Source organism: Pinus tabuliformis, chromosome J (genome assembly GCF_031772625.1).
Source record: "Pinus tabuliformis cultivar Carrire ecotype Pingquan chromosome J, CPIR1, whole genome shotgun sequence".
Classification (NCBI taxonomy): domain Eukaryota; kingdom Viridiplantae; phylum Streptophyta; class Pinopsida; order Pinales; family Pinaceae; genus Pinus; species Pinus tabuliformis.
The window spans coordinates 1,073,797,575-1,073,811,932 of NC_142295.1; the positions used below are offsets into that span (position 1 = coordinate 1,073,797,575).

The following is a 14,358-nucleotide window of genomic DNA, read 5'->3' on the forward strand; positions in this document are numbered from 1 at the left end:
TTTACATCTCTTTCGCTATAGATCAAAATTAAAATAAATTTACATTAACTCTTAGTATTAGTAGTATTAGATCAAAATTAAAATAAATTTACATTAACTCTTAGTATTAGTAGTATTAGTATGTGATTAACTCTTAGTATGTGATGTGATCCGATACATGCAAGTGCACATACCAACTTAGTCCATACCAACTTAGTCTTTAACATGAATCAATCATATCATGTAGAATCATAATTACATCCATACAGGGCTGCTTCCATCCAGACGCGAAGCCGTATATTCCTATTTTGCATCGCCAGCCATGGAGGCCACGGTCGTAGACGACTGCAGAGGAGTCTTGCAGGTGTATAGCAACGGAACCATAGTACGATCGCAGAATCCAGCCTTCGTAACTCCCTTCGAAGACGACGGTCGGGTGCTGTCAAAAGATCTGGTGTTCGACTTTTCCCTGGGGCTTGAGCTCCGCCTCTACATCCCTACCTCCGCCTCTGCCTCCACCACGAAGCTCCCCATCTTCGTCTACTTCCATGGCGGGGGTTTCTGCATCGGCTCACGAACGTGGCCCAATTTCCACAACAACTGCCTACGGCTCGCGGCCTCGCTCAACGCCATCGTGGTCGCCCCGGACTACCGCCTGGGCCCCGAGCACCGCCTCCCTGCTGCCCTGGACGATGGCTTCTCGGCACTCCTTTGGATTCGAGAACAGGCGGGGGGGAGCTCCGCTGCAGAGCCATGGCTGGCCGACCATGCCGACTTCGCCAGGGTGTATGTGTCGGGCGACAGCGCCGGCGGCAGCATAGTTCACCATGTGTCAGTACGGGCGGAGGCGGAGAATTGGGGAAAGATGAAGATCAAGGGCTACGTGCACCTCATGGCCTTCTTTGGGGGCGAGGACCGAAAGCCCTCAGAGGCCACGTGCCCTAAGGATGCGCGCCTGAACTTGGTGCTCAACGACAGGTACTGGAGACTATCCTTGCCCGTGGGCGCAAACAGGGACCATCCCATCTGCAATCCGTTGGTACCTGGAGCGCCGTGCCTGAGCAACGTTTCCCTTCCTCCCGTGCTGGTCATTGCCGGGGGCCGCGATTTGCTGCGCGACAGGGAGATCGAGTACGCGGAGGTATTGAGGAATTCCGGCAAAGAAGTGGAATTGGTGGTGTTTGAGGAGGAAGAACATGGCTTCTTCACGCTTACGCCCAACTCTCCGGCCTCTGGACGGCTAATGGAATGTATCATTCAGTTTGTGAAAGCGCACCCGTAAGGTTTTAAGAGAGTTAGAACTGTTAGGCCATAATAATCTGGTTTTTGGGATTTATTTGTCTTAAACTGTGCTAATTCCAAACGCCGAAGAATCACTCGTTCATATTAAAGCTAAGTTTCTGGCTTAGCAATTTCAGTACCATCTATTGCAAAACTCAAATAAAATCAAATCGTTTTTTTTCATTCTTACCTTTTCTTGATAGAGAGATCTAATGTTGCAGCAAACTTTCCTACAACTTTGCTCACGCCTAATTCTACTATTGACCTGCAACAGGTCAGTTTGTTAACATATTCTGTTACTCCTTTTAGAAGGGACTTCAAGTTATATGAATTAACGCATCAGCAGCAACAGTTAAGATGAATTTAACCGTCATACGAAGTCTCACCTGATTATGGTGTGGCACAACATACTCCATTTAATTTATTGTTGGAAATTTCTCCAATCTCATGTCGGTTTCAGTTTTTTCTTTATATTAAAGTAGCGAGAAGATTAGGCTGCACTGTTTTGGATAAGGGTTTTTTCTTTATATTAAAGTAGCGAGAAGATTAGGCTGCACTGTTTTGGATAAGGGTTTTTTCTTTTTTATATTAAAGTAGCGGGAAGATTTGGCTGCACTGTTTTATGCTGCAGAGAATTATGAAATTTGTTGTGTTAAGAAATTTAGGGGATTAGGTGATTTCCCTTTTAATGATAACTGCTTGCGAAGGTTTTTAATTTTTTAGAATAGATTCTTCCTTTTGTGTGGTTTTTGTTTGGATTATTATACAGTGACTAAAGCAAAAACAAAAACAATAAAGAGACAAGAGAACAAGAAACACAGAGTGTAGGCAATTAGCCCGGCCAAAACTTCTCCAAAACCTCTCCAACTTGAAAGGAAAACCCAAAACTTCAATTAACCCTTGACACAACAACCTCTCCAATACCAAGTCACAAGACCATTCTTCACTGCTTCTTCTACTTGCCCAAGTCAACACAAGTCAAACTTCCTTCTTGCACTGCTAGTCTCCCTTACTCTGAAATTTCGGTCCCTTTCCACAGATCTGCAATCTGTACCTCTGCAATTCCACACGTGTGAGGTGATGGAGAGAGTTTAGGATGCTTTTCTCCTTCACTTTACTTGAAGACTTTTCTTGGTGATCTTCGCTAGCAAGGGAGGTTGAAGACTTTCTTGGTGATCTTGGCGAGCAAGGGAGGTGGATTAGAGACCACCATGATGAATTCTTCCAGCACTGATTTGATACCACTGCAGAAACCCTAGTTTCTGCCACACGTGCGAGGAGATTAACCCAAAAACAGTGCCAAAGATCTTCGCTCTTCTTCTCCTCCTTCTCGCTGGTTATGAGGCTGCTCTTCTTGTGATTTGTGCTTCTTTTCTTGTCTTGGATGCTTGACCGAGTTCTGTCCTAGGTGAGGCCGAGCTGCCCTATATAGTGCTCTGTCCATCAAGAATAAACCAACTTTTCCTTGTGACAAGGCGAACCTGCCTTTCTACCTTTCTAGATTTATCCTTAGGCCTACTTCAATCAGACTTTTCCTTGTGACAAGACGGACATGCCTTTCGAGATTTATCCATAGACCGACATGCCTTTCTAGATTTATCCTTATGCCGGCTTCAAGGGGAGCTTGTGACAAGGTCTTTGGATGGTTAACAAATTCTTTTCTTAAATGAATTACATTCCCAAATGAGTTTTCAATCCTTGACATTAACTCACTGGAATTATGATTTGATGACCAAACTTAATAGCTCACTACAAAAATTTCAACTAAAAATAAAATTCTTTGAGCATGAAACACGACTCAATTATTACAAAATATTTTTATTTTTCCTCTTTACATCACTTACATAAAATCACTATTATTTTTATTTTTCCTCTGTACATCACTTACATAAAATCACTATTACACATGTTAAAGACTAATCCTGGTTACATTTTTCAACCAAATAGAGCATATTTTTGATGACCAAAGCTAATAGCTCACAACAAAAATTTCAACTAAAAATAAAATTCTTTGAGCATGAAACACGACTCAAGCATTACAAAATATTTTTATTTTTCCTCTTTACATCAATTACATAAAATCACTATTACACATGTTAAAGACTAATCCTAGTTACATTTTTCAACCAAATAGAGCATATTTTTAACACCGGGTACCGTTAACATATAACAACCAGATTTTGTTGGATTCCAGAAACAGAACCAGATTTTGTTGGATTCCAGAAACAGACATCACCAAAAATTTGAAGGGGAAAAACTGAGGCATTGGTAACCCAGGCTTTGCAAGAAGCTGCTTTGTGCTTCTTGAGGAAAATTATGTGATCACAAGGAGGAGACTGCGCATTCCTTCTACGTCACATGAGATAGAGGAATTTTTTGCGCATGACAAACAAAAACGTTTCAAAGAGAGGTAATCAGAAATAAATATGAAAAATAGAACATGAACCTGTTTTTTCTTCTTCGACTGCTTTAGTGCCAGTCACTTAAACTGTGGGTGTGGCTTGATTGTCTGCTTATGGCAGGTATAAGTCATACTTTAATGATCTTTAAAATGAAACTAATAAGAAGTTTAGTAGCCATACTTCAAAAACACATTACCAATTAGATCTAAGCAAAAGCCTCTCCCAAAGCAACCAATAATTTCATCGCTGATCTCATTCTATGAGGTACATCTATTCTATCTATTGTTAGACATTTTTTTCATATCTAATCGTATTCGTATTTGAATCTTGCTACATAAGAGAAGCTGCGATGGTTAGTTACGCAATTGTCATATTGTAAATTTTAATTTACGCCTTTTGGCTTTGAATTTTTAGTTTTTAATTTAAGCCATTAGGCTTTGAATTTTTAGTTGTACTTGAAATCTGTTTTATAGCTGTTAACATTGTTTCATTGTGCCTTCATGTAGGCATGGCTGCCAAGGCATGCCATGATCTCAATAACACACACCGAGATACAAAAGCAAGTTAGAATGCTTTTGTTTCCTAACTTGATTTGCTATGATTTTCATAGCAGAGCAGAAATGGTTGCTTTATGGGGTGTTTTGAAATGCACGTCTTGGTTGGCCATTGATGAGATTTTTGGAGATTTCAAATCTGTTCTATGGACATAGAACATTTTCGTGGCAACTCTGGATGTTTCAAATTTGTGCCTTGAAGGAGTTTTTGAGCTGAGAAGCTTATTTTACATCCCAGTATAATGACTATGTGTAAGTCTATGGATTCAGTATAATGACTATGTGTAAGTCTATGAATCCATCTCTGCTCAATATTATGACTATGTGTAAGTCTATGAATCCATCTCTGCTCAATATTTGTGAACTAAAAGTAAACTACTCTGTAAATAGAAAAGTAATGTCCACTGTAATAAAAAACAAAGATTATTATGCTAATATGTTTAGTTAGTTGCCATATGATATAATATAATTTTATGTAAATAAATTAGAAGTAGAAAAAAAAATGTGTGAAGAAATATTTTTCAAAAATATTTCAACACTGGATTTTTTTAACTAATTTAAATATCTAATTTAACTTCAACTAATAATTTATGTGGATATCAATTATCTAAGTTAACTCATCTGTGTGGATATCAATTTATTTACACATTGTATTTTTTACTCTAAATGAAGTTTTCACTTGAAAAATTTGATCCCTCTGGGCTCAGATTAAATCTGGAATTAGATGAATCTAAATTAGTTTAAATCAATAAATTTCTCCCATATCTATTGAAAGCAAAATTAGACAGCAGACTCTCTCTTTAAAAAAACAGATTTGCTATGGGATTATCTACTACTCTTTCCTTCTTGAAGGCTCTGTCAGAGGTTCTGGGGCTTTTACCCTCTAGCTGAGGCATCGTTTTATTTTTGGGATTTTTCTAAATTTTGTGCAGGTCTGGAGGCTACCCTTTTTGGGTTTTTTTGCTGGTTCTCATGGACGAGCTGTCTTCTTTTAGGGCTATGTCCTTGTGCTCTGTTTTCTGCTATATTTTTGTCTCTTCGTTAGAGGTTTTTTTTGTGAAACACTCAGTTGACTCTCGCTTCTCTGTGCGAAGAGTTTTTATGTAGTTTTTTCCTTTTTGTTTTCTGTGGCAAATGCAGATGCAAGCCAGTCGAATATGTAATTATCTCTCCCCCTTTATGTAGTTTTTTCCTTTTTGTTTTCTGTGGCAAATGCAGATGCAAGCCAGTCGAATATGTAATTATCTCTCCCCCTTAATGAAAGAATAGCTGTTTTTTTCTTCCTGAAAAACTTGTCTTTCATTCTTTCTGGAACTTAGGAATCTCTCGCACGAAGATATTTGAATGACACGTTGCAATTTGAAAAGCATAAATTATGCTTCGTTTGCCTTTTTCACCCTACCCTTGACACAATATTAATGTTCAAGACCTTTCTAGTGCGGATATGTATGGGGCCACAAATTTATCTGATTCATGGGACCGTTGTTTATATATATATATATATATATATATTTTTGTTTATGAACCTCTAATTTAAATAGAATTTTTTGTTTTATGAACCTCTAATTTAAATAGCGGTTATAAAATGTTGTAGTTTAATTAGTTGGAGGAATTGCCCGGAAAGTTATAGAAATTCGGGTCATATTTAGAGAAAATCTGGCAAGGATTTTTGTAAATCCAAGTTATAGTTGTTAAACTTCAAAGTTATGGAAATTCCGGTCATATTTAGAGAAAATCTGACCAGGATTTTTGTAAATCCAAGTTATAGTTGTTAAACTTCAAATTTTTAGTTGTCTTAGACGTTTTTGATGGTGTTGAATCTATTTCCACCATCAAAAACTCGATTCAAACACTGTCTACAAGATTTTTTGAATTTTTTTTACCCAGATTCCGGCCCCTTTTGGTTGTCCGGGCAATTCCTTCGTCTCGATAGACGACTCCCTATAAAATTGTCATTGTTTGATGCAACAAACATTTCTTAATCTAAAATAATGCAAAAATAAAGGTATTTTTGTATATGATAAATTTTGGTTTGTTGCTATAAAACAAATGGAGGGTTTGGTGATTTTTTAAGAGTGTTTTCAAGTCGGGGCTACCATTATCATATTTGAGTGTATAAGTTATTGTAGTAGTCAATTTTTAGTTTAAATCCTTGTAAATGTTTGCAGTGAATCAATATTATGATTTTTAAGGGTTCTTTCAAGTTAGGGCTAGTATTATTATATTTGATTGTATAAGTTAGTGAATCAATATTATGACTTTTAAGTGTTCTTTCAAGTTAGGGCTAGCATTATTATATTTGACTGTATAAGTTATTTTAGTAGTTAGCTTGCAGTGAATCAATATTATGAATATTATGACTTGTTTTTGTGTCTTACATACACGTTTTCATTTATGTCGAGGTTCATTAGGTTTAACAAAAAGCAAGAATTTAAAAAGATGGATATAATTTCATTATTCTTTTTAAGTGACATGGATTATCCATTTGAGTAGGATTATTTTTTTTGATAGTGAAATTTATTTGTATTATTTTTTTTGGATAGTGAAATTTATTTGTAGGGTGTGTAGGGATGGATCATTATTCTTTTTAAGTGACATGGATTACCCATTTGAGTAGGATTATTTTTCTTGGATAGTGAAATTTATTTGTAGGGTGTGTAGGGATGGATCAGTACACAAAACATGATTGTATTTCTTCTTATTCTGTAAAACACTCTCTAGGGTGAAATTGAGGCAGTGGCATAAACTGCGCTAGACTCATAGGCAGTGGCATAAACTTTCACATGATAATGATACGACTCAATCATACAACTAGTTACTACTTAGTACTTACAAGTACTATGTCAATAATGGTCAATTGACAAACACACAAGAAATTAGAACCACAAACTATATTTTTATCATTAAGTGATCAAAATAAAAATGTATTACATACATACTATTAGTTTTTGTTGCATCAAATGTTGTCCTAGTCTTTACAATTGTCAGAGAGGCTAAGAAACACTAGGAAAACATAACCCAAAAAAGGTTTCAGGAAATCCACCTAGAAATGGCTTAAGTTAATTAATTAGTAATTAATTTTTTCCTAAGTCTAACTTAGGGAAAATGATTAATTAACAACAATTAATTGAGGAAGGTGAGATTTCTCATGAAATTCAAACAAATCGACTATGAAATGATCTCATCCATGATTAAGTTTTAATCTTGGTCATTGGTGTCCTAACTAGAGATTATAAAAAGAGGTCAATGGGTAGATGGAGGAACACTCTTGAGATCGATTTCCTTAGGCAGTTCGATTTTCCATAGCGCAACAACATTTTGTCGGAAGAGTTCGAGCTAGAGAGAGGATACAAAGACAAGGAGGGGCAAAGACAGTGAGTCTAAAGGAAGTTTTCCAGTTCTAGAGAATTAGAAAGAGGAGCTCGAAAATATTCTTCAGGAGGCTGCATAGAGGCAGTGCAAAGCCTCAAGTGAGCAATTCGATTCAGCTGAAGGGGAGGACATCTTTAGATCCAAAGGCCAGGAATATTTTCCGAAGATTCGAAGAAGAATTTTCCCAGTCTGCAGCAGATAGGACGACTAGATTGGCAGTTGATTCAGGCAGAACGTTTGGCAGTCAGCAAGGGTGACATAGAGCCTACACAGACCAGTTTGGACAACTAGCTTTTTAGAGGTCAGATAGTGTTGGGATTGCTCAGAGAGAGGGTAAACATTAGGGGAATTTTGAGGTCTAAAATGGGCCTCCTAAGGAAATTATAAAATAATATTGGAAATAATAAAATAAGATTACATTACATCATCGAATTTTAGAGGGAAAAAAAGAAAAAACTATTTTTTTCAATTCGTATTTTCAACTTATCTCCCTGTTGGTTTACTCAAATTTCGAGCGGCAACACTCGTTGGATGCAAAATTTGATTCCTCATCAAAGGAGTACCCATGTTTCATACTTTCGATGCACGCTACTATAAGAAAAATGAGAAATACATGTAAAACGTGATTGCAATCATGCTTTTTCATGTATTTCTCATTTTTCGTGTAGTAGAGTCCATCAAAATTATGCATCATGGGTACTCCTTGGATGAGGAATTAAATTTTGCATCCAAGGAGTACTCCCGCTTGAAATTTGAGTAAAACCTTAGGGGAAATAAGTTTAAAATATGAGTTGAAAAAGTAGTTTTATTATTTTATTATTTTTACTTTTTTACTCCAAAAATGGTGAATCATCCCCCATGGTTGACATCATCATCTTAAATCTTATTGGTTCTTATAAAGTTTATTTTGGTTGTACATTTTTCTTAGGAGACCCATTTTAGACTTCAAAATTCCCCTAATGATCCCTCAATATATTTTTTCCAGTATTTCTCTCAGGTAGATTCGTTAGTTTGGCGGCATTTATTGTACTTAGAATTTTTCATTGTTGCTTTAATAAAAACACTTAGTTGTTGCACTGATTTTATCACATTGAGTTTTTACAAGGACTTTTGTCCAAAAATAACAATGTTATATTTTTGTGTGTGTACAAGTATTTTCTCATTTTTTAGTTTATCTTCCGCAATATTTTTTATTTGTGAAGATTAGAGTGTGATTAGTTCGTTGTCGCCGTAAGCAATAAACTGCATAATTTATTTACAGTTAGAAGAATCAATTCCAATTGTTGCAATAGAATTTCAGTAGTGAAATTTTCACTTGGTATCAGAACAAATTTGATGGACATGGAAGCTCAGAAGCGGAAGAACAAAATTCATTTTTCAAAGGGAGCAACAGAATGAATTTTCTGGGGCTACGCAGTGCTTGGCCAGACAGTATTAATTATTGGGCAGTTTGATTTTTCAGTGCAAGGTTGGAAGAAAAAATTCGCTTGCTAGAGTAAGTGATTCCAATAGGCAGATGGATCACAAGCAGCTCAGATTTTCGTAGAGAAAATTTCTTATCTGGGACAAGAGGGTTTCACAACAGTTTGCTAAAGTAGAATCTGCGTTGGGTGGAAGAGAAAGTGCACACACATAGGGAATTTATCTCAAAGGGTTTCTAGTTTAGAAATGCAAATTTCTAGTTGTAGCCGATAGTAGTTGCAAGCATATTTTTTCACTCCAGAAAGGAGTGCGAATAACAAAATCAACAACCAAGCAAGAGAAAAAGGGATATTTACATTACAGTTTCAGAGATGGCCACAATTGGGCTTAGATATTAGGATAGGTTGGAGGGAGCGTCCAACTATGTCGTTTGAAAGGCCAGGATGTTCTTCCTACTAGATGAATTTGGCTTAAAGACCTTTGCAGAGAGCATTGTGGTAGAGCTGACTGATGCAAATCAACTAAAAGAGTACATGAAAGAAATGGCCAAAGTGAAGCAAATGATCTTGGATGGAGTGCAAGACCATATAGTCTCACATATACCTGACAAGAACACCTCCAAGGAGATGTGGGATGCTCTCGCTCAGAGATATCAAAACCCTTCCGAGCAACATAAAATGTTTCTGAAAGAAAAACTGAGAAACATCATGATGTATAAGGGTGAAGGCATTGATCCCTTTCTCACCGGAATTAAGGAAATTTAGGATCAACTTGCAGCCGTTGGGGAGGCACCTCAAGAAATAGAGCTTGTGTGTTTGACACTGAAAATTGTCTCATAGGACTAGGAGATCTTCGTCCGAGGAATTTTTGGATGAGATACTCTACCTAGGTGGGACAGGATGTGGTCAGACCTGCAGCAGGAGGAGATGAGGTGAGCACTTGTTAAGACTTCCATTAATGGAAGCAACAATAAGGGTTTGAAAGGTGAGAAAGAGGAAGAGAATGTGGCCATTGCATCAAAGGGTACCAGCCAGGGATAGGGTGCACAAGGGAAGAATAAGAAAAAAAGGGACCTATCTAAGGTCAAGTGCTTCAGGTGTGGTGATTTTGGCCACTACAATATTCAGTGTCCTCAAAGGAAGAAGGACAAGAAACAATCGTAGAGATAGACAAATTGTCCTCCAGGCTGGAGGAAGTCTTCCCCATATTTGCAGCGATACCTCTAGGAGTGAGGTGGGGCGATATGGAGCTATAGTCCTAGAGCTGCGCATAGATTTGAGCAGGGTCCAATGAGGTGTCTTCCTCATGGATCATTACCTTTCTACAGGGGCCCACAATATTCAATAATTATCTTAATATTTAGTAATTATCTAATTAATATGACTTTCTTATATATCTTAATGTTATAGAGGGTTTAGATATATCTCAAAAGTAATTATATATATTTTTTCTTTTAGATTTAATTAAAAAAATATTATAAATTAAATTCAAATAAAATAATTTGATTGTGAAATGAGAGATGATTTTTGAGAATGTGGTATTGATGAGCCATGGTATTGTAACAACGCCTATTTATGATCCACTCGTGATTTTTTTTAGATTCATGATGATAGGAGAAGCACATTGCATGGTGGCTTGAAACCCTAGCTATGGCGGTGGGTTTCGCAGGCCCGAGACAGTCACAAGAGAGGGGGAATCGGGTATGGATCACTTACACATGACGCGACAAGGAAAATCATGTCAAAAATGTGAAGGTAGATGGAGGCTAACTTGAGCACGGCTTGATTTCTCGGGATCAACGTGAATGGGGAATTAGGGCGACTAGAGGATGGAGGATGGGGTAAATGTTTTCATACTATTGTTTCTTTGCATTTCCATCTCTATACATCTACACGCGCACGCTATAGAAGAACAGGTAGTCGGGTTCTGGGGAAACCTTAAATCTGCAAACTGTAGGAAGGGAGATGGTCAAACAACGGGATATCATTGATCTGGACCCCGAGCCTGAGGATATACTATCGGTTTGGGGGCTGGAGGTCACGGAACAAAATATTGAGCGGTATATTCGTCCAACTAGATTGCTAGGAGGGAAGAAAGGTGGCTCGGGAGTGGGTCGGAAATAGGGGAAAACGCTAGGTCTTCTAGAGGAGAGTTTAGGCTTGACTAACTTAGAAAACTAGGCAGGGCAGGAGCTGGAAGGGAGACAGGCGACTTTACTTCCTGGTCTGAATTGTGGCGAGAAATGTGGTAGCTCTCCATGTAAGTAATCATATTCCTAGCTTGCCTAAAGAGTTCTATTCATGGGGTTTAGAAGACATTGTTATTAGCTGTGGGTTCAAGGGCGAGGAAGGCTTGAAATCCTTCCTTGTGGAATATTTGGGTTCAGAAGAGGTTGGGAAAGGGCTTTGGCTGGATAGTATCCTTGCATGCAGGAGCCCTCTGCATGTAAATAGAAGAGAAAATCCAAACTTTGAATCGAGCATAGGTGCGGGCTTATTTGGTTTAATTGGATAGGGGAAGGAACCGAACGATGTTTGGAAGGTGGCAAGAACAGGGAGGGGAGGATTTGGTGAGGAGGGTTTCGTGGAGACCCATTTCTTGTTGAAGATAGGGAGGGTTTTACTAAGGCAGAAGGGTTTTCGAGAGGAAGAGTGCCATTACAAGTGACAGGGGAGTCAGTACAAGCGGAAGAAGGAGGGTTAGACAAGCTCAAAACCTTTAGGAAGGAGGGGCGTTCTGAAACGATTCAGGAAGACGTCATCAATGTGGAAGAGATCATTTTAGGAAGTGGGGAAAGGGGGAGGCACCGACAGACAGGGAAAAAAAAAATCAGGAGGATCGAGGAAGTCTCTTATCTGGTACTTGGGGTGGATATACAAATTGACGAGGACATGGAGGCTTCAGAGCTAACATTGGTTGGCCAGGAAAAAGGGAAGAAGTACACTGCAAAATATATTCAAGAATGGACAAATAAGAATTGGCAGGATGCCCCAGACAAATCCTTTGCGGTCTCATCCCTAGCCAAGGGCTGGTTTATGATAAAATTCACTAAGAAATAAGCTCTGGAATGGGTGTTGGGAAGGAACTAGAGTTTTGGGAGACACCCGATACTCTTCAAAAAATGGAACCCATTGTTCGACGCTCAAAGAGAAAAGGTGGATGAAACCCTGGTGTGGGTTAGACTGCCTGGGCTCCCTCCCTTTCTGTGGGTAGAATCTTCTTTTAGGACAACCGGGAACACTTGGGACATTTTCTGGAAGCAGATATGTCTTTTGTACAAACTAGAGAGAAAGGGATGGCTAGAATTCTGGTAAGTTTAAACCCTCGAGAAGGATTGGAAAAAAAAATTAACCTGAAATATAGGGATTTTTCCTATACACAAATGATTGGCTATGAATAACTTCCCTTTCGTTGTCATAGATGTCACAAATATGGACATTTGGCAATGGAATGTCCATTGGGGTTTAGATGAAGATGGAGGCAGAGAAAGGAAAGGGGAGTGGAAGGATCTCATGGGGAAAAGAAATTGAATAAGGATATTTCGGGCTCAAGAGAGGATCAGATGGAAGTCGATAAGATGCAAGAGGATACAATGGAAGGAATGGAAGTTCAGGAGGAGGAGAATCCAATCATAATTCAAGAACAACAGGAGGATCTAATTAGACCAATGACAATAGAGGGAGATGGAAGGTTCCAACTCTCCAGCCAGAGGGTACGACTCTAGAACCTAACACCTCTCTCAATTCATTTTTGTTATCATTGCTCAATTCCTTGTCCAAGCCTGGTCCCTCTAAGCTTATGAATTCAAATAACCTTCATGTTAGCAGTGTAATTGAACAATTGGATAGTATCATCACCTCTATTCCCAAAATTCATCTGAACCAAAGCCTTGGGTTGTGTAAAGAGGGTGAAGAAATGGTCGTAACCCTTTCTGTAAAACCTCACTACAATCTCAGACCTCGTGATACGAAGCTTTTTCCTTGGGAGGTTGTGGGAGGTTTGGGTATACAACCTATACTTGTAGGCCCTCGTAAATTTAGACGGAGGAATAAAAATATATCAAAGGACCAACAGAGAGCCAAGATTGACACTGCGGATGGTAAACAACTTTCAATCTTAGGGGTTCTTAGAGAAGCACAAAACCCCCCCTTGGTTTCTTAACGATTATTATGTCTTTCAACTGTAGAGGACTAGCCAGTACTCCTAAAAAACTTGCTCTGAAGGCGCTGATTAACAATTACAATCCAGATGTGTTCTTATTGCAAGATACACTGGGCGCTGGAGAGGAGGTTAACAAAGCTCTATTGAAAATGTTGCCTGGATGGAATTTCTAGGCACTAGATGCCAAAGGAACATCTGGGGGAATTGGCAACTAGAGTGAAGGAGGGAATGTTGAAGATCCATACGTCGTGGGGATTGGACCAGGCTTTAGGAGTAGCAGTCTACTCTATGGAGTTGTGTACAAACCTTCTAATCCTTAACATCTATGGACTCTGTTAGGATAGGGTGTCATAATGGAATAATCTGTTCTTTAAGTCATTTATGAAAACTTGAATTTGGTGATTGGGGGGATTTGAATTTTTCTCTGGGACTCTCTGAAACATGGGGACCATCTGCTCATGCTGACCCTCTTGCTGAGTTTTTCTCAAACAAGATCAGTGAGAGGAAGCTGTTGGACATAAACTTGATAAAGCCTAGACCTACCTGAAGGAATAGGAGAACAGGGGAAGTTAGGGTGGCCAAGACGTTGGACCAATTTCTCATGAGAGAAGAAGTAGTGGATAAGATCCTGGTCTTTAGACACTGGGTAGGAGAAGGAGGTGACTCAGACCATTTACTGGTTCTACTTGAAATTAAAGGGCCAAATAAAAAGTCGGCAACTCCATTCAAATTCAATCCATCCTGGCTAAAGGAGGACTCTTTCAACAATTTGTTTAAAAAAACCTGGAGATAAGTGATTCCATCTGAGGGAGGAGGGAAAGATTTCTGGTTCATGGAAATTTTGAAACGCTTAAAGAAGGCAACTATTGAATGGGCCAGAGAGAAGAAAGTTAAAGAAGAAGAAGTCTAAAGCAGATAGGAGTGGAACTAGATCAACTAGAAAGCCCAGAAGAAGATGGATATGAAACTCAAGGTAAAAGGGATAGGATCAAAATGCTGGAGTCAAAGCGAAGAAATATTCTAGCAATTAGAGAAGAATAGTGGAAACTTAAAAGTAGGGCAATTTGGCTGGGAGCAGGGGATGAAAAGTCAATTTTTTTCCAAAATTATGTGAAAGGAAGGAAAAACTCAAATACTATTTGGTCTTTAAAATTGGAGGATGGAATGCAGGGCAAATCATTTGAGGA

At 38.5% G+C, this 14,358-nt stretch overlaps 1 protein-coding gene across 1 annotated transcript; it reads left to right on the forward strand.

Annotated features, from left to right (window-relative positions):
• The first annotated feature begins 212 nt into the window (after positions 1-212).
• LOC149230668 (strigolactones hydrolase CXE15-like) lies at positions 213-1,443 on the forward strand. The gene has a single exon (XM_089379044.1). The coding sequence runs from the start codon at positions 302-304 to the stop codon at positions 1,259-1,261; it is 960 nt and encodes a 319-aa protein (XP_089235170.1). The 5' UTR covers positions 213-301; the 3' UTR covers positions 1,262-1,443.
• The last annotated feature ends 12,915 nt before the right edge of the window (positions 1,444-14,358 follow it).